Source organism: Stenella coeruleoalba (assembly GCF_951394435.1).
Source record: "Stenella coeruleoalba genome assembly, chromosome: 4".
Classification (NCBI taxonomy): Eukaryota; Metazoa; Chordata; class Mammalia; order Artiodactyla; family Delphinidae; genus Stenella; species Stenella coeruleoalba.
In genome coordinates, this window is record NC_137149.1 from 132,601,129 (window position 1) to 132,625,204 (window position 24,076).

The 24,076-nt window shown below is 36.5% G+C and overlaps 1 protein-coding gene across 6 annotated transcripts in view; it reads left to right on the forward strand.

Annotated features, from left to right (window-relative positions):
- Window positions 1–651: 651 nt before the first annotated feature.
- Window positions 652–24,076, forward strand: part of DNAJB14 (DnaJ heat shock protein family (Hsp40) member B14) — a 47,835-nt gene continuing 24,410 nt past the window's right edge. Inside the window, exons 1-4 of one of the 6 annotated variants that reach the window (XR_013828245.1) lie at window positions 656–1,333; window positions 16,837–17,008; window positions 19,024–19,141; window positions 20,294–20,341. Coding sequence is in view for 5 of the 6 variants with exons in the window: in XM_079920764.1 (XP_079776890.1) it covers window positions 1,201–1,333; window positions 16,837–17,008; window positions 23,458–23,603 (451 nt within the window). In the remaining variant the exon portion in view is untranslated. Of the gene's footprint in view, window positions 1,334–15,759; window positions 16,586–16,836; window positions 17,009–19,023; window positions 19,518–20,293; window positions 20,342–23,457; window positions 23,604–24,076 lie in introns of those variants that run through there. The other 5 variants (XM_079920767.1, XM_079920766.1, XM_079920764.1 and 2 more) reach the window with 5 other exon arrangements.

Here is a 24,076-nt window from a genome sequence, read left to right on the forward strand (position 1 = left end):
TTTCCTGTGTGCTGCAGGCTGTTTTGAAGGCTACTTGAATTAAATTGTTCAATACACGGTAACATCTTTGGGGGACGTGCTATTCCCGTTTTACAGAGAGGAATCAGGATTTTTATGCAAGTCCTGAGTTCATATTTGCTGGCATGGCTAATATCTCTACTGAGCATTGTGTGAAAATGGTTATTTTGTAGTACGGATCATTTCGACACTTGGTTCCTGGCAAGTTCTTAATTTTTGAAATTTGGAAGAGGACATTACCAAGCAAAAAGTGGGCCCTTTCCCTTCACCGAGGAGACCAACATGACATGGTACATCATTTCACAAGGGGTGATGTTAAAATGGAAGAAGGGAGAAAACCCAACAAGTTTACTTATGTGATGGTAATACGCTCTCAAAGAGCTGATTTCCGTCCTGTTTCGGTCATGAAGCCTTATTATGGTTGTGGTTTTCACCAGAATAAGTGCAAACTACAAATTATGTAAGCGTTTGCTTTGTACCTCTTGGATGTACTAAGTTTAATGGCATCTGGGTCAGAAAAATGGTGTATCGCTGAAATACGGCAATGAAACAGGAGTGAGGGTCAAACTAAGCTCTCCTGGGCTTCCTGAACACCTGTGCCGGAAGCGCGGTCCTCACCTGACAGAATCCTCCCGAGGCTGGGGGCCCAGAGGCGGGGCCTTCGATCCCTGGGAATCTTCCTGAAAACGGACGTCCCCACCCCGACCCGTCGCCTGGCCGCTATAGGAAGGCGGGCTGCCGCCCGAGCGGGCCGCCCCGGGAGGTCAGGGGGCACGTCACTGCCGCTGCAGGCGGCCGGGTCCCCGCCTCGGCGGAACCCCCCGGCGGTCAGCCGGCCCGGTATCGCCCGCACCCCCGGCCTCCAGGTCGGTCGGCCCCGAGCCGGGCCGCGCCAGGCAGGGACCGCCGAGTCGGCTAGGGCGGTCGGACCCGGGAGGTCAGTCCGGGGGCCGGGAGGGATGCGGCTCGAGCCGTAGCGGCCCACGGGGGGCGGGGAGGCCGCCGAGAGGAGGCGGAGCCGCAAGCCCGCCAGCGCGCCGGGGCCCCGCCGCCGCGGTCGCCTGCGCTCCTCCCCGCTCGCCTCCGCACGCCCCCAACCCCGGCCAGCCTCGCCTCCTCGGCGACGGCGGCTTCCGCCTCTCGTCGCTGCGCTCCCGCAGGAAACGGAAGAAGGCGGAAGCCATGGAGGGGAACCGGGATGAGGCGGAGAAATGTGTCGAGATCGCCCGGGAGGCCCTGAACGCCGGCAACCGCGAGAAGGCCCAGCGCTTCCTGCAGAAGGCCGAGAAGCTCTACCCACTGCCCTCGGCCCGCGGTGAGGCCCTCGGTCCCCTTCTTCCCCGGCCGGTCCCCGGGCCGCCGCGCAACCCGCCCCCGCCCCACCATCGCCCCTCTGGGAACCGCAGGGCCCCCGGGCCCCACGACCCCGCCCGCCCGGCCCCCCGGACGGTCCTCCCCGACACACCCCCGCCCCGGCCCTGACCGACCCAGCCGGGCCCGCTGTGGACCGCCCGAGACTCCCTCCGCGCCAGCTTGCCTACGAGATGCCGGCTCTCAGCCGGCAGGCAAGAGTTGCCGGTTCCCTGGTCGGTTTTCGTAAATGTCCAGCTGTCATTCTTCCAGGAGATTCGTCTGGTCCTGTCTTACCAGAGTGGGGCTTTATATCTGGGTGTGTGGGTGTGTGGCCCCCTCCCTCCTCATCTTCACCCCCAAATAAGGTCTAGGCCCCTAATGAAGTGAGAGGAACGGGGAACTCTTGGTGGTTAATGTACAGGTCCCTGGTTCCACCGCCTCTGGGGTAGGAAACACTGTTGCCAAAGCAAACGTTTTCGAACACCTGAGATGACATTGCTTTTCCGAGAGAGAGTTCTTTAGAAGAGAGGAGCACAAGAATGATAAGAGTCAGGAATGATTTGCTAAATAGTATCCGATTCGATAGCACCATAATTATCGGCAAATGAGGCACATGTTTAGGAATAGAGTACTGGACTTCCTTTAGTCGAAGTCCTGTTCTTGTCCTGCTTTCTAGGCTATAAAGTAATTATAGCCAGCATGTATTGAGTGCTTACAGAGTGTCTAGTGTTTTACATGAATTGTTTCATTTACTCCCCAGAACAATCCTAGGATTCATTTGACCAGGTTTACTCATAGGGAAACAGACTTTTTGATGAATGAATGAATGAGTAAATGAATGAAAATAACTTACCCAAGGTCAGACAGTAATTAGTAACAAAGTCAGAATACTACTTGAGCTCTCTAGTTCCAAAAGGCCCTTCACCACTACACTCCATTGTCTGGCCGATAGGATACTGTTTTCACTTGAGGTTCAAGATATTTCCAGGTTAAGAAAAAAATTATCAGTAAGTCAGTAAGAATGTGGGGAGACCTGTTTCATTTTGTTGTTGTTGTTTTAATTCTTTTCTACATTGTTAAAGCCCTTGCATTCCGTACTTTTCTCTATCCTTTTCATTACACTGCTGCTAAGTACTGTACCAGGAAGGACAGGAGAGGGCAATGAAAGAAAAGAAAGTGATTTTTTGTTTTTAGTGTGGCAAAAACACAACAAAATTTACCAACTTAACCATTTTTAAGTGTATAGTTCAGTGGTGTTAACCATTTTCACATTGTGGTACAACAGATCTCCAAAATTTTGTCTTACAAAACTAAAACTCTATGCCAATTAAACGATTCCCCATTTCCCTACCCACCCAGCCCCTGGCAACCACCACTGTAATTTCATTTAAAAATTTGGCTACTATAGATAACTTATATAAGTGGAATTATATAGTACTTGCCTTTTTTGACTGGCTTATTTAACTTAGCATAGTGTCCCTGAAGTTCATCCATGTTGTAGCATAAATATACCAGGAGTTCCTTTTTGAAGGCTGTGTAATATTCCGTTGCATATATATGCACCACATTTTCGGCATCCATTCATCATCTATGAATAGATTGTAGTTTCCATATCTTAGCTACTGTGAATAATGCTGCTATGAACATGGGTGTGCAAATACCTCTTTGTGATCCTGCTTTCACTTCTTTTGGATATATACCCAGAAATGGAATTGCTGGATCATATTGGTAATTCTGTTTTCACTTTTTTTGAGGAACTGCCATACTGTTTTCCATAGCAGTTAATGCCATTTTACATTCCTGCCAACAGTGCACAAGAGTTCCAGTTTCTCCACATCCTCACCAACACTTGTTATTTTCTGTTTGTTTGCATTTTGGTTTTTGATAGTAGCCATCCTGGCAAATGTGTGGTGATATCTCATTGTGGTTTTGATTTGCATTTCTCTAACAATTAGTGATGTTGAGTATCTTTTTATTTGCTTTTTGGCCATTTTTATATCATCTTTTGAGAAATATCTATTCAAGTCCTTTGCTCATTTTTAAATTAGGTTATTTTTTTGTTGTCGAGTTGTAGGAGTTCTTTATATATTCTGGATATTAACTCCTTATCAGATATGTGATTTGCAGATTTTTTTCTCCCATTTTGTAGGTTGTCTTTCATTCTGTTGTTTCCTTTGATGTACAGGAGTTTTTTAAGTTTGATATAGGGCCATTTGTCTATTTTTGCTTTTATTGCCTGTGCTTTTTGGTTTCATATCCAAGAAATCATTGCCCAGAGTTAAAATTTTTTGAATTTCTCAACTGTATGACCACATGATTTCATTTAGTCATTGTCTAGTCTTAGAGGGACAGTTTTAACATTGAGCATGTAACCACTCGAGATGATACCTTGGCTTTTGAAGCCTTGCCCAAAACTAACTTGTAACCTTAATCTTGGGCAAGTTAGATAACCTTTCTAGCTTTTAGCATTTTTGTCTGCAAAATGGGACAATAAGGTACCGATTTTATAGGGCTTTTATGAGAATTAGATGAGTTAATACATGGAAGGCATTTAACAGCACTCAATTATTTTGGTATCATTTCCATTTAACAAGTGTGAGGCTTTGAGAATTTTTAAACTTGTAGTCTGTAATTCTATCATACAAGCAACTTGAATCAATCTGCTAATACTAAAGATACTGTAAGATATCAAAGCACAGCACATTGCTCTTAAAGTCATGAACATAGGGAAAATTAAGAAAATAACAGTGAAAGTTAATAGTACAGTGTATTGTATGGCAATATGTGATTACCAAATAAAGTGGTTGATTACAGTTGTGGTGTAGTCTGAAGACCTTATTCAGGTGCAGACTTTGCCTCTGACAGCTTTGTAACCAGGGATGAGTTGCTTAACGTTGCCAAGCCTTGTTTAGTTATGAGTAAAAGGAAGATTTTCATCACAGGGCCCATGTGAACATTAGCTAAGTCACATGCAAATACTTAAAGTGTATTTTACATAGAATGTTCTCAGAAGATGTTTATTGGAATAATTTAAGAATTCAGGGGAGGGAAAGATCTAGAACATTTGTATAAGTTTCTGATAAAATATTTCATGTAGAAGGGAATTGAAGCTGTTGGTTAAAATGGAATTTAAAATTTTTATACCTGAATTTCACCTATTCTAGACTACCCTCAAATCCTTGTAACAAAGAGTTTTGATGAATGTGTTTTCATGCTAGGATAGGCAAAATAAAACATTGCATTTTGATTTCTCTTATATAGTGAATGAGAAGATGTAAGACTAAGTTCTAGCTAAATTCTAGAATTTTTGTCCTCTTTACATTTTATTCTTGCCAGGTGAGAAGTCTGATTGATAAACCACTTTAAAAAGCTGGCAGGAGTTTCCCTTGAGGAAAAGCATCTTCAAATGAGTCTAGGACATTGTTGCTTTCTAAGTATTTAGTTGAGAATATTATTTTACAGTTTATTTATTGCAGTGGACTTCTAAGCAAATTGAATTTTACAGCTTTCAAATATTTTCATACTGTGAGTTTGGTTTATGTTTGAAAGGATTGATATATGTATATGTCTACTTACATAGGACATATAAATATTCTGGAAAAGTAATGTCAGCATGCGAAAGTAAATTGCATTTTAGTTTCTTAAACTGTATATTTATTGGATTATTGATATGCTTTGGATTTTTACAGAGATACAGTCTCACTGTTTTAATTCTTTACATTGGTATTTTAATACTTTAGTGTTTCATACTAATTGGCAGGCAGTTTGAAGTATAGATTTTTTTTTCAGAGAAAAGCATTTTAATTGTTTTCAAGAAGTTCATAGTAATTTGAACCAAATGGCAGCCTCCAGCTTCAAAAAAGGCCATCCTGTGTCTACTTTATTGAATGGATAACTCACGTATAATTTGCAGCATCTATCAGCACAATAGCAATAAAAATAGTCCTCTTTTTATTTTTCCCCTCAGATGAGACATATGTTTGTAGATTTTTCTTCTTTTTTTTTTGCTGCATTATTTTTAAATTTAAATCTGATAAAAAATTCAAAGTTCTCTCCTCCTTTGTCACACTTAAATTGGTAAAATAAAGCTTTTAAAACTGTCATTTCACATCTGTAGTAGTATGCAGCCTATTCCTTTCAAGACAATTCCGTTTTCTTCTGTTTCTGACTTAATCAAAATTTAGTGACAAGTGTAAATTATACATTCAGAACAGTTATTTTGATAGCACCAAGTGTTATAAAATGATCTCCAAATTTCAGCTAATAACCAAACTATTTCAGACATTATAGTTGAAGAAAGAATACTGAATTTGGTTTGAGCCTTAATTTAATGGTTTTGTGCCCCTACATCCATAACAGTCTTTCTGATCCTCAATTTCCTCATCTATAAAATGGGGATATATTTATTCAACAAATATTTACTGAATCCATACTTCTTTGTGGCAGGCACTGCTCTAGGAACTAGGGAGTCAGTGAACAATAAGACAGTTCTTCTTCTCTGGGAGCTTACATTCTAGAAGAATGAAATAGGAAGTATCTGCTGGACACAGAAATGGCTCAATTCCTGTCATTCCCCTTTCCTTTCCTGGGCCGCAGTTTTATCTGTAGTCTTCACAGGATTATTATAAGGTTATTTTATTAAGAGCTATAAGAATTTCATGTATTACTATTGAATACTATGGCAAAAGTATTTGGATGGTGCCTTGGAGTTAACAATATAGTGTTCGTCTCTTTTCTGTCATTTTTTAATTACCTATTTAAGCATAAAATAATTACCTTAAATTAGGATTAATCTCTGTTTGGATTCAACTACTCATTCCCTTCTTAGTTAACATGTAGTTCTCCTTGCCTTGCACTTATTCCTTGTATTATTTATGTGTATAGCTGTTCCTCTCCTGTTGTCAGGAACTATTTTAATGTTAATCATCTTTTCTACTCATAGGGTGTCTAACAGTGTTTTGCATATACTTGTGGCATCTGTAAAGCCTAGATTTTCTGGAATAATACTTGTTTATATAATTTTATTCCCTTATCAATGAAGACAATTTGTTAAATAAATAAATGAAAAAGTTATAGCTGTAAGCCTTTTCATGGTAATATATTCACAAGTGAAGTTTTTCCATGATCGGACAAGTGTGCAAAAATGTATGTATAAGGGTTGTCACTGTAGCAAAAATTTGGAAAGAGTCCATCAGTGGGAATTGATTAAATAAATTGCATTGCATTCATACACTATGCACCTATTAAAAACGATGATGTGCCTCAGTAATTTTCCATCCACTGACCCACCTCACCCTGCTTATTGGCTACAAATTCCCAGCTGTCTTAATGAATTCAGAGTTCAGCCTGCTCTCTCTCCCCTATTGCAATAGTTCTGAACAAGGTCTTAAAAAATAAAGATGATGTGGACCTAGATTTATTGCTCTTAAGTGATATATACATTGAATTATGAACTTAATAAAGGTAGGCTACAATCATATGTAGATTATTCTCATTTTGTTTCAGAATATATAAGAAGCTAGACAGCTAGCCAACTAGAGTAACTAGAGTTAAATATACCAAAATGGTTGAGTGATTTTTTTTCTTGTGTAGGATTTATAAGTGATCTTCACTTTGTTATGTCTTTTTTAATGAGCTGAACAACATTACTTTTATAATCACACAAATAAAAGCTATTTCCAGTTTGTGAGGAGGAAGGAAAAAAATCCTTTTTTCAAATCATGTGTTCTTATTTTAGGTTTTGTTAGTGATGGACATTATATATAACAGGTGTGCAGCAGAACCTTATGAAATAAAAACAGATCTTGGTTTTTCACTTTTGGATTATCCACATAACCATTTTTAATACTATATTTACTTTTCCACTGGTCCTTAATACAGAGTATACTTAAAGTAAGTACAAATTACATTAAAACCACAAGCAAGGCTGTTTGTCTGGAAAGTGAACACATAAAATAAGGTTGCATAGTTTTAAAACCAAAAGTAAATGTACTCTGGTTTATAAGTACTGTATCTGCCCAATTAATATTTGTAATACTGTACATTATTGTGGTAACTGAGATCTCCTATGATAGCTAAGACATGTAATAAATCAGAAAAGGCCAGTGTGTTCTAAATTCTGGCAGTATTTGAAACTGAATCCATTACCTTCTCAGGCATTGGTTCCAGTGATTGTTAATCCAGAAAACCTTGCTGATTCCATTTTTAAGATGATAAAACTGGATAGTGAGACCCAGAGGTAATGGAACTTGTCCAAATTTTCACTCTTCTGGAGCCAAAGAGTGCTTGGCGTGAGTGCATGTATACACACAGCCATTGTTAAGCACAGCTCCTATGCATGAAATTGTAGAAAGATTTTCAGTATCATAATAACTTGAAAATTTAAAGCAACTGTATGATCCTGCTTTAACAATATCTAGCATCTAGCTTTTAACATGGAAGATGTCCATGAGAATGTGTTCGTGCTAAGAATGAAAGGGAATGTACAGATAACTCCTAATTAGCATGCATAGGGACTTTGTGGCCACCTGCAAATATAAACACATATAACCACTTTCACATCTGGCTTTAACCATTTTTAAAAAATAATTTTTCTTTTATTGGCTGAAATACTTCTATAAAGAGACACTTTCCCCTCACCTGTCTTAGGGTTACACAGTGTTGCAGTTCATATAGGAAAGGCAGGATATGATAAGTGCTTGACTGCTTTTATCAGTTTTCAAGAAAAGGAGTTGGCTCCCCTTTTCCAAAGGCAGATAATATTATTTTTTAGATCTGGCCAGTGGGAACACTTTTAGGTTAGCTCCTGAGTCCTATAGACACATTCACAATAGTCTTTAATAGTTTCCTTTCTCTGGTATAACGGAAAGTTTCAGGTTCCTCTTATATATTCCCTATACTAGACCTGGAATCAACCATATCTCCAGTAAGCCCTGGTTTCTTTTAGTGGAAAATGGTGTTTCAGTATCACAATCTGGTACTAAGGATGCTGTGGCTAATAGATTGTTCATTGTTTCTGGGCCTTTTCAGTGTACAGACTAGGGAATTTTTTTTTTTTAAGTTAAAACAGCTTAATAAGTTTATACTAGTAAGTCCAATTCAAGTTAAGCACTTTGGGATGTTTAAACTTTTCTCACTTCTGTTTCTGTTTTTTTCCTTCCACAGTAGTAATCCTGGTTTTCAAGGCCATGGCAAATGGTAGACTGTGTCATGATTATTTATTTGCTTTATGCCACATCATATACATAATAGTTTCAGTGTAATATTACCAATACTACCTCACTGATAAAAATTACTGAAAACAGTTATATTTTCTTTTCATATACTCTCTCTATTTTCCCTCCATATTTTAGCTTTTTAAAAATTCTGAAATACTTTCCAATTTATAGAAAAGTCTTAAAAGTAGTGTAGACTTCCCTATGTACATTTCACTCAGGCTTCCTATTTGATAAAATTTTACTGCATTTGCTTTATCGTGCCCTCCCTCTCTCTCCCTGCTATCTCTCCCCCACCCACACACATACACAATTTGTTCTTATTATATTTTTTCCTGAACCAATTAAGAGTAAGTTGTAGACATGATGTCCTGTTACCCCTAAATAATTCAGTGTATGTTTTTTAAGACAAGGACACTCTTACATAACAACAGTATAACCATCAGATTCATGAAATTAATGCATGTACCTCATTCAAATTCTGCCAGTTCTCCCAGTTATGTTTTTGATAGCAAAAAGGACATATGTTGCATTTATTTGGCATATTTTGTTCTCTAGATATCTTTTTTCTTTTTTTTTTATATTGGAGTATAGTTGACTAAGAATTGCTTGTTTAATCAAACAATTAACAACATTGTGTTAGTTTCAGGTGTAGAGCAAAGTGATTTATTTATACATATACGTGTATCTATTCTTTTTTCAAATTCTTTTCCCATTTAGGTTATTACAGAGTATTGAGCAGAGTTCCCTGTGCTATGCAGTAGGTCCTTGTTGGTGATCTATTCTAAATATAGGCATGTGTACATGTCAATCCCAAACTCTCAATCCATCCCTCCCCAACCCCAGCCCCTCGTAACCAAACCATAAGTTCATTCTCTAAGTCTGTGAGTTTGTTTCTGTTTCGTAAATAAGCTCATTTGTATCATCTTTTTTAGATTTCGCATGTAAGCGATATCACATTATATTTGTCTTTCTCTGTCTGACTTACTTCACTTAGTATGACAATCTCCAGGTCCATCCATGTTGCTGCAAATGACATTACTTCATTCTTTTTTAATGGCTGAGTAATATTCCATTGTATATATGTACCACATCTTCTTTATCCATTCATCTAGCAATGTACATTTAGGTTGCTTCCGTGTCTTGGCTATTGTAAACAGTGCTGCAATGAACATTGGGGTGCATGTATCCTTTTGAACCATGTTTTTCTCTGGATATATGCCCAGGAGTGGGAGTGGGATTGCTGGATCATACGGTAGCTCTATTATTAGTTTCTTGAGGAACCTCCATACCGTTCTCCATAGCAGCTGTACCAATTTACATCCCCTCTCTTTTCTTTCTTGATCTTGGCATTTTTGATGAGTGCAGACCAGATATTTAATAGAATTTCCCTCAATTTGGGTTTGGCTGACATTTCCTCTTATGAATCTTTGGCAGGCATACCATGTTCTTAGTGTAACTTATCAGGAGACATGTTATGTTGATTTCGTCCTTACTGGTGAGGTTAACTTTGATCACTTGGTGAAGTTGGTGATTACCAGGTTTTTCCACTCTAAACTTACTTTTATTCCCCCCTCTTGTAATTAATAAATATTTTGTGGGAAAATACTTTGAAACTGTAAATGTCCTGTTCCACAACAAACTTTCACTAACTCCTTTTAGCATCCATTGATGATTCTTTTCAGAATAAATTTCTGATGGTTGCCACATGTTGGTTTTTTATTCCATTATTTCTTCTGCAGTTTATTAGTTGGCACTTAACTTTATTTATTAGTATGGATTCATGGATTCCTATTTAATCCATTATTATCGTTATTCATTTTGATGCTCAGATTGCCTCAGATTTAGTCAGTAGGAGCCCCTTCAGGCTGGCTGCTATGTCTTTTTGACATGTCCTCATCATTCTTTGAACTTCCTTACTTTCTGGCACAAAAAAGTTTTCAGGCTTATGTTTTGTTTTACTTTCTCTGCCCTGGGAATCAGTTCTCTCCCCAGGAGTCCTGATTCTTTTTAGAGGATAATGGTACTTAGAAACTAAGATATAGACACTTGATAAGCTCGTTGCTACAGGTATGTCATTGTCTCTAGGTCCTCTTGGTAGAGCTAAGAAATATATGTATGGGGACTTCCTGGTGGCACAGTGGTTAAGAATCCACCTGCCAATGCAGGGGACACGGGTTTGATCCCTGATCTGGGAAGATCCCACATGCCATGGAGCAACTAAACCCATGCACCACAACGACTGAGCCTGCACTCTAGAGCCTGTGAGCCACAATTACTGAGCCCACGCGCCTAGAACCTGTGCTCTGCAACAAGAGAAGCCACTGCAGTGACAAGTCTGCGCTCCACAACAAAGAGTAGCCCCCTCTCGCCACAACTAGAGAAAGCCGGCGTGCAGCAATGAAGACCCAATGCTGCCAAAAATAATAATAATAATAAATAAATCTTAAAAAAAGAAATATATGTATGTATGAATGCATGTATGTGTGTGTATGTTGCATGTATGTATGTGTATCTCTGTGTTATATGTGTTTGTGGGTATACGCATGCCTGTAGTAATTTAATCTATATTAATTTTGCAGTCTGTGCAAAGATTCACACACCTCCGTTTGAAGTCCACAGGGTTCATTCTAACCTTCTGTTTTCATATTTGTAATTCCATTTTCTTTGTTTTTTTAAAATTTTATTTTATTTATTTATTTTTGGCTGTGTTGGGTCTTCGCTTCCGTGTGTGGGCCCTCTCCAGCTGTGGCGAGCGGGGGCCACTGCTCGCTGTGGCGTGCATGCCTCTCACTGCGGTGGCCTCTCCTGCTGCAGAGCACGAACTATAGGCACACAGGCTTCAGCAGTTGTGGTGCACGGGCTCAGTAGTTGTGGCTTGCAGGCTCCAGAGTGCAGCCTCAGTAGTTGTGGTGCATGGGCCTAGCAGCTCCATGGCATGTGGGATCCTCGTGGACAAGGGCTCGAACCCACGTCCCCTGCATAGGCTGGCGGACTCCCAACCACTGTGCCACTAAGGAAGCCCCCTGTAATTCCATTTTCTGAGAGTAAGAAATGTGGCTCCCATTATTACCAATTTACTCATTTGTTCATTTTTCCCCCCGTATGTAATGAGTTGCATTTTTGATCCCATTGGTGCAGGCCTACCAAGCTTAGCCATGCTTTTGGCTATGAGTGCTTCCTTGGTCCCAATAAGTTCCTTTGGTCCAGGCTTCAGCTGCCAAATGAAAATGAAAGGAAGAGAAGACAAATGATCTTTTTTTTTACAAGTAAAAGGAAAGACAGAGGAATCCTACCATTTAAAAAATATTTGAACCTATCTACAGTGTCAGAGCATATTATTACTACATACTATGTGCTCTCTTTTAATTGTAGTTCAGTTTTAACTCAATAGGTCACTGTACATTTAATGTTCACCATCAGTCCTTATGTCATTGTATGTCTAATTTTGGATTTCTAAAGCCTGTTCTCTAGTAGATTTCTAGGAAGGCCTTGTGGGAACTATGCTCCCTAAGTTCTGGAATGTGGAAAACAGTTCAGCTGTGGGTCTTAATGCTTGAAGTTAGTGAGGGATACAAAATCCTTGATTCAAATTTTCTTTCTTTGGGTATCTAAATATATATTTCTATTGTTTTATGCAAGTACTACTGATGAGCAAAGTCTGATGACAATCTGATTTTCTTTATAAGAGAATAAGCCATTTGATCTTTTTGACTAGATGCTCAATTAATTTTAGTAGAGTATATCTTAATGTTGGTTTTTCTGGGTCAGTATTCTTAGGTACATGATTGGCCCTTTCATTATGTGGTTTCAGATGTTTTTATTTTTATATCAGAAAAGTTTTCTCCAATTATTGTTATATTGGTTTAATTTCCTTTATTTTTCTTCTTCAGGACTTATTCATTATATGTATGTTGGATCTTCTTTAACTATCGTTGATATTTGCCATTTTCTTTCTAATTTTTTGCCTTTTTCATTTGTTTTAGTTAAAAAATTGTACTTTTTATGTTCTCTTTCATTTACACAGCAGTTCTGTTGTGTTTATTAACTCTTTGTTCTAGTTTAATTCTTCTTTTTTGAATTGATTTTTCCATTTCTTTTTGTCTCCTGAGTTTTATCACCTAAGCTATGGGTAGATAATTTGAGGGGGGGGTTAATTCTAATTTATGTTGTTCTTTTGTATTGTGAATAATTTTTAAAAGTCTTTTCAGCTTGTTTAGAAATAGTAGGTTATAGTGTTTACCTATTTTGTTGGCAAGTCTTTGTGGTGTGCTTTCATTGTGTTCAGAGATTTATCCTGTTCTTTTTTTTTTTAATGTAACTTTGTATCAGATTTCACTTCTATCATTTTCTTTTATTCATTTTTATGTGAAGTTAGTTAGCCTTTCTAAATACACAGAGATCTTCTCCAGTTTCTGTGTAATGTTTGAAAGTATGTCACCTTGCTATATAAGATGTCCTCACTCCTTTCTCCTTCCCCACTTTATCTAGAATTTCGCTTTTCTTTTTTTTCTATTGCCTCTCGTCTCTTCAGTTTGGATCCTGTTCCCAGCAGTTTCTCCTTGGTGAGACTTTGTTCTGGAGGAGAACTTTGACTGATTAGTTTTGAGAATTATAGTGACTGGATGCCCTTAAGAGTTTATTGTGAACCCTTTCAATCATATGCTATTGTAGTGAGCAAAACCCATTCCTTTTTATTCACTTTTCTCATTTTCGCCTGCTCTGCTTCATAGAGAGTCCCTGTTGGCTATTTTGCAGTTATTTTGTTCTGTGGACTGGTAAAATGCCCTGTTACTGTCCTCTGCTTTTTCCTGCACAGATGATACTACCCACATAGATCTTGTAACTATTGGTGGCTTGTCCCCACCTTCTTGTATTTTGGGATTTTGTACATGAGGTTTTGATTTTGCTGTCTAATTGCTCTAATTTATGAGGTTTAAAATGTAAGCTGGGGCTTCCCTGGTGGCGCAGTGGTTGAGAGTCCGCCTGCTGATGCAGGGGACGCAGGTTCGTGCCCCGGTCCGGGAAGATCCCACATGCCGCGGAGCGGCTGGGCCCGTGAGCCATGGCCGCTGAGCCTGTGCGTCCGGAGCCTGTACTCCGCAACGGGAAAGGCCGCAATAGTGAGAGGCCCGCGTACCGCTAAAAAAAAAAAAAAAAAAAAAGTAAGCTGTTGTCTTCCCAGAATTTCCACAAAATTTTTCATATTAAAAAGTTGTGAACTACTACCCACTAGACCGTGCTGGCTTCTGCTCTCAAGGTTAATGTGATTGCATTAAATATGATCTAAACTATAGTTAAAAGTTAACTATATGTTATTCTTATATTGTTAATAACTACTAGATTGGTGTCTAATTAAGAGCCTTTCTGTACCATCTACAGCTAGATTGTTATAAAAACTGAATATCGTATGTCTTTGGTGACCTCTTGAATGCGTTAGCTAGGAAAAAGATATGGAAGAAATTTCTCATATGTAAAATATTAAGAATAATTATTGGGAGTTCCCTGGTGGTCTAGTGGTTAGGATTCAGCAGTTTCACTGCTGTGGCCTGGGTTTCGTCCTTTGTCGGGGAACTGAGATCCCACAAGCCGTGTGGCAATGACAATGCTGGATTTTAAAATATATATATATAACAGCTTTACTGAGATGTAACTCACATACCTTACAATTCATTCAATTAAAGTATACCATTCAGTGGGTTCACAGAGTTGTGCAACCATAACAGCAATTAATTTTAGAACATTTTCTTCATCTCAGAAAGAAACCTCATACTCACTAGCAATGACTCCTCATTTCTCCCCAATTCTATCCTTCCCTCCCCAGTAACCCTTGGCAACAACTGATCTTTCTGTCTCTGTAGATTTGCCTATTCTATACATTCCATATAAATGGAATCATACAATATGTGGTCTTTTGTGACTGGCTTTTTTCACTTAGCATGTTTTCAAGGTTCATCCATGTTGTAGCATATATCAATAGTTCATTTTTTAAATTGTCAAATAATATTCCATTATATGGACATATCACATTTTATTTATCTGTTCATAATTTGATGGACATTTCAATTGTTTCAACTTTTTTCTATTATTGGCAATACTCTTATGAACATTTGTGAACCAGTTTTTGTATACATGTATGTTTTCATTTCTCTTGGGTATACACCCAGGGATAAGATTGTTGGGTCAAATAGTAACTATATGTTTAATCTTTTAAAGAACAACCAGGTGATTTTTCAAAGTGGACATAGCATTTTACATTACCACCAGCAATGTATAAGGGTTCCCATTTTTCCATATTCTTGTCAACACTTGTTATTGTCCATCTTGTTGATGATAGTCATCCTATGGATGTAAAGTGGTATCTCGTTGTAGTTTTAATTTTCATTTGCCTAGTGGATATTGTTGTGCAACTTTTCATGTACTTATTAATCACTTGTATATCTATTTTGGAGAATGTCTATTCAGATCCTTTACCCATTTTTAATTGAGTTTTTGGTCCTTTTACTATTGAATTGTAAGAATCCTTTATATATTCTAGATATATGTCTCTTTCAGATATATGATTTTGTAAATATTTTTTCACATTCTGTGGATTGTCTTTTTACTTTATTGATGATATTCTCTGAGGGGCAAAAGTTTTCAATTTTGATAAGGTCCAGTTTCTCTGTTTTTTCTTTTGCCACTTTACTTAATTTGTCAAATCTAAGAATTTTGGACTAAATCAAAGTCACAAAGATCTACTCCTATAGTTTCTTCTAAGAGTTTTATAGTTTTAGCTCTTACATATAGGTGTGTGATCTATTTTGAGTTAATTTTTGTGTATGGTGTGAAGAAGGGGTCCAGATTCATTGTTTTTCATTTAGCTCTCCAGTTGTGCCAGCACCATTTGATGACCCACAAAATCTGATATGTAGTATGTTCATTTTTCTTCAATTCCACTTTCCTGTTTATATTATGATTGTTTCTCTGATACATGAGTTTTTCTAGACTCTTCTCCTTTCCAACCCATTTGTGATCTAGTTACATTTTTGTAATTGATTTCTCACTTAAATGCATTTTGCTCAGAGATTGTAGTATATTATAATACTAATTATTTGAGATTTGAAGAGGATAATATTATGGTCTAGTTATAATGTAGTCAATTTTCATTCCTTGTGTGCCTGTAAAGAATGAATATTCACATTTGTTGTATATAATTACTTTATGTTTCTTAGATCAAACTTGATAAATTAGAAGTTTATGTCATTTGTATCCTTAGTAATTATTTAATCGACCCAGTGTCAGTTTTGGATTAAAAGTGTGTTAAAATCTTTTACTGTCAAGGTGGGTTTCTCTGTTTTTTCCTTTTAGTTCTGTTGATTTTATTTTTTCAATGTTTAGTTTTAACTCATTGTGGGAAGTTTCAAGCATACCCAAAAGGAGAGAAAATAGTTTAATCAATCCCTCCCACCCTCCCATCTTTAATCATTATGAATATACATGGCCATTCTTATTTCATATATTCTCTCTACCCTCTTCTGTGCCTCTCCAGTATTTTCTAGGAGATCCTAGACATATACTGTTGCTTTATGGACTCAGTTTAGATTTACTCACACATTACCACAGTGTTTGCTCCACAGTATTTGGACCTCATTATGTCCATTCCCTTTTACATCTCAGCCTGTCTGCAAGCATTTTCCTTTTGTTCAAAATATTTTAGTATTTAGTATTTTAAGTATCTTCTAGTGAAATCTTAGTGGTAAATTTTCTCAGTTTTTGTTTGTTTGAAAATGTTTTTATTTTAATCTTATCTAATTTTCAGAAAATTAATGCAGAACTCAAGTTGATAGTTATTCTCCCTAAGTATTTTGAAGATATTACTCACTTAGCTGCCATTGTTGCTGCTGAGAAATAAATAGGAAGTCTAATTTCTGTTTCTTTTTAGGTAATCTCATTGGCTACTTTAAGGACTATCTTTTTCTTTGGTATTCTGCAGTTTCACCATGATGTGACAAATAAAAGTATGTCATAAGTTATTGGATGATAGTAATTTTGAGTTACTAACATTAAACTTCTTAATATTCTACTTCTAAATGGTGATCAGTAGTCTGTCAACAGCTAAGTACATAAGGGAATGCTTGCTATTTATTTTAAAAGACCCTATGGTGTATCTTTCTGAAGTACACAATTTGTCAGCTTTAAAACTTTTTTCTCAAGACCATGTGTATGTAAACAGAGATAGAGATAGTATGCTTTCTGTATCTTTCCACAGCGCTATTGGAAATAATTATGAAAAATGGAAGCACTGCTGGAAATAGCCCTCATTGCCGAAAACCGTCAGGTAGTAGTGATCAAAGCAAGCCTAACTGCACAAAGGACAGCTACTCTGGTAGTGGTGAAAGTGGAAAAGGCTACACCAAAGACCAAGTAGATGGAGTTCTCAGGTAGGAATAAATAACTTATGTGTCCATTATAACTGATACTAATATAAGTTTAATGTCGTAACACCTAAAAAATGGGTTTGGATTATAATTCAGTAGCAGAACAGACATTGAGGAATTGAACTCTGGGTGTCTTATGCTTTATATTCTTTATAAAATCAGTCTGTAAATTACCAACTCTGGAAGTTTCCATCTTTTAAAGTAACTATAAGCCACAAAGCTACTTACAGAAAGAAAATTTTTGAGGCAAATTGTTTCAATTTTTGACACAGTACAGTGTTTAGATAACAATATTGAAAGAGGATAAAGAATTGTTTTGTCATATATATATGTATATATATGAAAGCAGGAGAATTTCATATGAGAAGAAGATTGAGGGCAACTGCAGCAGCATTTTCAATTTCCTACTTATATTAATGAAGGATAGTTTTTTTTTCTGTTTATATTCTTTCTTTAAGGCTATCTTTATACATATGCAAACACTATAACGTCCTCTCCTTTTAATATTTTTCTTACTCTGATCATTCTGTCTCAGTGTTTTAGTTTTACTTCATGATACACTTCTACTTAAAGCAGAAGAATTAGGTAGAATTGGAAAATTATGAACTGGGTTTTGGAGATTGACTTTATTAATTTTATAATTAAGAAAAGATTTTCTGGAAAGAAAATGAACTTCTGAATATGAAACACTAGAGAAAATACTGTTATGGTCTCCTGCTGTAGCTTAAGGAAACTGTATTGATGTTGTACTGAAATTGCTGTCTAAGGAAACTAAAGTATAAGGATGAAGGACTCTGAACAGTGATTAATCGGATAATTCAACATAGAGAGTGAATAGTACAGTGAACTAGCTTAAGTGAAAAGTAGGTAAAGCTAGTTTTCTTTCTCTTTTGCCCTTTCTTACCTATTTCTTTTTTAATCTTATTTTCTTTCTTTTTTCACCTTTTTTTCCCATTCTTATTTTTAGTTAATTCTTTTTTACTCACCATAATTTGGAATTGAAGTTATTTTTAAATCAAGTATCAATGTATTTATATTTTGCTTTTCTTCATATATATTCAGATGCTAAAGCTTGAATGTAACATTTTATCTGTGTGACCACAATAAGAAACAAAGACTCCATAATCATGGTAAAGGATATTTGGTTAGTCTGAATGGTAGTGAAGTACTTTGAGAATTATAAATAATCTTGCTAATGACTTTTATAACAGTAGTATTGTGTCAGAGGTGGCTGAATAAGTGAATAAATGAGAGACTTGCTTTTGAATTTCTTTAAGAAAAACCTTTAATTAAACAGTGTGCTGAAATGTGTTTCAGGAAACCACATCTCTCCAAAAACAAATTTTATTTTCTTGTAGAAATTACTTTTTACTGGGAGAACTTGTTCTCAGTAAAAGACCTAAATAGAGTGAATTGTGTGAAAGATGAAAGATGATAGTGGGTGCAGATCCCCTTTGTATATGGCCAGAATTGGACAGATGGAAATAAAATGTTGAGGGAGTTCCTGTCTTTTGGGTCTGTGTTCTCTATGAAATTGGAGTTGAAGTTATCCTCTGACAGTTAGAAGAAAAGAGATGAGATTGAAAGCTTGAGAAGAGTGGTAAAGGTATAGAATGTTTGCAGAGGGGAAAGGCAGATGGAATGGGAGGATTGCCGGCTAGCACTGTGGACCCAGCCAAGTTTGATACGAATTTTTATGGAGTACAAGTATTAGCTTAGTAGTATACCTGTATTAGAGATTGTTTCTCTTATCAATAATTTTAGCATACCTTTTTTAAATTAAATAAATGAAGTTTTTGTCCTTTGGGGATAAATATGATCAGAACATTCTTTAATAGAACCCCTAAGTTATTCAAAGTATTTCTCTTGGTACCTTATACTGAATAAGAGTTGCTTAGCTAATCATGTAACACTTACTCGTTATATTAGCCTTTGTAAGTGTCACTTTAGTGAGGTAACAGATCACCAGCAAACACTTACATGCTGTATGTTTTTGTTTTTGTTTTACCTATACACAGGGGATTTTTCTGAAGAAAGCCATGTTATCTTGGTTAGCACGATTATGCAAACAAGTTGCCCAGTGACAGTTTGGCTCAATGGGAGAAGCCATGCAATAATACTGCATCCATTGCATAAGTAAGAGCTAGGTTACAGTAAGACTGAAGAAAAAGTGTGTAACTTTGTAAAAACTCATATTCTGTGAAACTAAGCACTGTTTGTTGTCTTTACATTGAAATATATTGAAAAATTACAGAGCAAATTAAATTACTGGATCTAATTTAAAGAGACTTTTAATATCTCATAGAAAAAAAGCCCATCTTTTATTTTAAAAATTTACAAGATCAGTGAGAAATCATTAACTGGCCATCATTATATTTATCAATTAGGAACACTTCTGTATAACTGTTAAAATTATTTGAATTATGGGGATTTCATTAGGGTTGGATTTAAGCTGTAGTTCTTTAAATGAAAAGAAAATAAACCATTGTGCTAAATTTATAAAATAAATAATCCTTTGTCTCAGGAGTAAAGAATTATTTTCCTAAACACCAATTAAATTTGAAGTTTATTTAAAAATCATCTATAATATATGAAAAAAAGAATAGAAAGAGACCCCTCCTTCCACGGCCAGAATGCTTTCTCACACATAAAGGAAGACATAAAAGTTGAGCCATGCATACATCTCCCCTGTTGAGCTCCCAGACATATCTTTCTGGCCTTTTTACACAATATTTTCTTCCAGGGCAGGTAATAGATTACCTCTTTTTTCTTTTCTTTTTTCTTTCTTCCTTCCTTCCTTCCTTCCTTCCTTCCTTCCTTCCTTCTTTCCTTCCTTCCTTCCTTCCTTCCTTCCTTCCTTCCTTCCTTCTTTTTTTATTCTTTGGTGAGGATGGTGAAGAAGGTTTGAATCTTTCAGTAAGGAGCGAACTATAAAAAATGTGACAAAGCAGTTAGTTGGTGAACAGGAGTATAATGAACAATATATAGAATAAAATTAATTTGTGAATGGTAATTTCTCATTTAGGTGTGAAAAATTAAGTAAATGAGTATATTTGTAGTGTTACTTGAGATACGTACTCTACAGCTTGTCCATTGGTAATGTTGACTTTATACCTCTCTGCTAGCTTCTCAAAGAATTTCTTCTCTAATATTATTTTAATTACAGTTGAAAATTACAGATGAAAATTACAGATGAAAAATTCAGTGCAAGGAAGATATGGTAGAGCTAGATACAGCTAAGAGTTAGTGAAATAATTGTTTTTCCTACCTTTTTTCTCTTTGTGACAGTACTTAGCTTTATGACCCATCTCTAGAAGACTGGTGAATCTCTAGAAGGTGAATTCCAACCTAATTTCCCTATACTATCCAGCAGCCCTCTCCTAGACTGCCTTTTTCTATTGCCTAGCCTTTTGTGCTCAGGAAATAATCAACAAAATAATTTTATAGGATTAATCTGGTACATAAGGAAACATCTTACGCATTCAAAGCAAGTAGTAATGACTTTAGGATTGTTCAGTGTTTTGTTTATCACTGCCTTTTGTCTTTTGTGTTCAGATAGTGTCTGTCATATTTTTAGCTCTGGTCCTTGTCCCACAGTCTTCTATTCCAAATTGATTTTTTGGTGCCAACTATATTTTTCTTACAGCACTTACTATCTTTGGTCCAAAAACGACTTTTAGATCTTCACCATTTCTGCCCTCAAATTGTACTAGTCATCCATCCATTCAACACATACAGTGAACAAGACACAATCCCTGCCTTCAAGGGGCCTAATAGTCTGGAAAAGTAGGCGAACCTGTAAACTGATAGCTGTGGTACATTTAAGATAATTGCTGGGATAGGGCTAAGTTCAGAGAGCTTTGGGAGAATATAAGAGGGTCACCAAACTTAGTCTTGAGGAATCTGAGTTCTTGAGAAACGGAAGAGCTCAGCTGAGGTCTGAAGACATTGTAGAAACTAACTAAACAAGAAGAGAGGCAGAGAAGGCATGTTTGGGGCACCAAAACCAACAGAGAATCTGTTTAAACACTGATTAGAAGAGCAAATAGAAGGAAGTGGTTGGTCTGGAGTCTGAATGGGCTCCTTTTCTTCTTCATTCTGATTCTGAGACAGCAGGATTTTCAAGTCAGACAAACTGAGGATTGAAGCTTCACTTGTGAGGCCTTTCCTAATCACCCTATTTAAAATAGCAGGCCTCTCTTTCCATTCACTCTTTCCCTTTGCCACTTCATTTTTCTCTAAATATATTATCACCATATGATGTCATATGATGTACTTCGTATTTTACTTCTATATTTGTTAATTGCTTGTCTCTCTCCCAATTGTAAATTTAATGTGAGGAGGGAATTTTTGACTGCTTTATTTACCACTATAGTGTCTGAAACAGCATCTAGCAGAAAGTGGATATTCAGTAAATTTTTGTTGAAGAAATAAATTCTGGTTTCCATCTGTTACTTGGTTATATGACATTTGGCAATTTACATAACCACTCGAAGCCTTGATTTCCTCATTGGTTAAATAGGAATAGTATCTACCTAATGAGTAAATGAGATAATTTGTATAAAATAATCAGCATAATAAGATTCTACGATTCTTTACGTGAAATTTTTGTGGACCAGATGTAGTTTGGAACTCGAGATCTTCATATTTTCGAAAAGTAATAAGGAGCATATGTTATAGATTACATAATGTCTTAGCAGGGTCTGGTAAGCAGCCCTAACCTAATAGTGCCATTCCTGCAGCAAAAGGTATAAATATTACACTTAAATGTGATAAATGAAGACTCTATAGCAGCTTCACATCGGTTCAGTTTTGCCTTTGAAATTTTGCTTCTGACAGTTTCCAAGTCAGGTTTTTGCAGTCAAGTTAGTTATAGAATAACTTCCATTTTTCAGAACTTTATGGATGTTGGAACATGGATATGGGGTTTTGGATATGTGCCTGACACACAGTAGGTGTTCTGTACATGTCGTTCTTCTCTTTTTTTCTATCACATAGTTTCTTAACATATCTAGGAGAATGAGTCTCTACACAGGCAGTGATCGTTCTCTGTTTTGTTCTCTAACAGATCTCAAGTGCCCTGGGACGTAGTTCATGCTCAATAAATATTATTGACTAAATAAAGGAAATGTCATGTTTATGAAATAATATTGACTTGTGTTCATATTTATTAAGTATCTAAAGTAGAAAAATCTAATTTTAATTATTACTCTGAAGAAGACTGCCTAACAGATTTTTGTTGTGATTATTAAAAAATTCTATAATATTTTCAGTGTGTTCTTTTTTTCCCCTTGTTCATATAACAAATGATGAATGCTTTCATTATGAAAGGAGAGCTAAGGTTCATTTATTCCATAAATATTTACTGAGAACCCATCATGTACCAAGCACTGTGATGGCTAATAGGTTTAGTAGCGAAATAAGATCAATCTTGTCTCTTTTCTCTGAAAATTTCAAGTCAGCCTTTGCAGTTCTTTAGCTGTCAGGGAACAATTGTGCCTCAGATCCTTTTACTTCTTACTACTTCTGTCATCAGGGCTCTCATACATGGAACACATTTAAAGTTATATAGTACTCAACAAAAAATATTTAAAATGTAGCTGTATTTTAGTGAAGAAAAATTTTTAGGCCATGGGACAATGTTAGCATACAAAAGGATTAGTATTCTCTGCTCCATTCAGAGTATTTCTTTTCCTAACATACTTCAAAGACTCTGGGCTTAAATATATTTAGGATTATAAACATGTTTTTAGGGTTATAAACCCATATTTAGGGTTATAAACATGTAAGTAATCATTAAGAGTATGTTCATCATAATGAAAATCAGGTGTAACAAATATTTTTGAGTCCATGATGTATTTTATTATGAGATTTTATCTTTCATAGAGAGTGACACAAATGAATTTTCTTTATCATTGCCTAGCTGAATTAACTTGCCTTGACATTGAAGTCATAGGGTACTGTAATTGCCTACATGCACTAAACTGTTGCTTTGATATTTGGTTAGGTTACATTATGCAACAATAAAACTCTTGGAATGCAATGCACATTAATCTTTAGCTGTGACATACTTGCGAGGAGTTTTGGAATTTATTTATGCACTTAAGAGTACTATAAAATTGTTCTTACTCTCTCCTTTTAGTTACAGTGTGTGCTCTGTCCTTCATCCACATTTGTTATGAGCTTTGCTTTACTTCTCTGTAGTTGTGATAAATTGCACCAAGGACATTCTTATGGTCAATTCTTCTTAGATTGGGAGAGGTTGGAAAAATGGTCTGTGATTGAAAAAGAGAATGGAGCAATAACCCTTAATGGATAAACTATAACTTGATGTCGAGAAAACAGTCCACAGACAGTTCTTTATACTATTCTAGTAAATTAAAAAATAGAGGTATTACTCGAAGCTCTTCGTTGAAGTTTACTTACAATGTAACACATTCTCTTGTTCACAGCATAAACAAATGTAAAAATTACTATGAAGTACTTGGAGTTACCAAAGATGCTGGTGATGAAGATTTGAAAAAAGCTTATAGAAAGCTTGCTTTGAAGTTTCATCCAGACAAAAACCATGCACCTGGAGCAACAGATGCTTTTAAAAGTAAAGTAAACCTTTTAAAGCAATTTTCTAAGCCCTTTTCAGAATCCGTTTTACAGTGTTTTAGAATATTAAATTCTGCCTTTAGACTGGTGCATTTAGAGGCCAGCATAAGCAAGCCTCCTCAAAATCCTTTAAAACTTCACTGTTAACTTGTTATACCAAGAGCCAAACAAATGCTGTTTGGCTTCACAAAAGCAACATGTCAGCTTTGGCAAAGTTCTAAGTAACTTTTCTAGATACCCGTGCATGCCTTCTAGTTTACTACACACAAGTAGTGTGATGATTATGCATGAGCTTCTAGCATGTTACCAGCTGGTTCTAAAAGAACTAAAAGCAATATATTTTTTATGAGTTTTTAAGATATTAGAGACTGTCTAGAATTGAGAAATTACTTGGAATCACTATTTGTCCAGTATTCTTCTATTTCTGTTAACTCTGGCCAATTTTTGCATATTTTATATGTAGTTCTAACT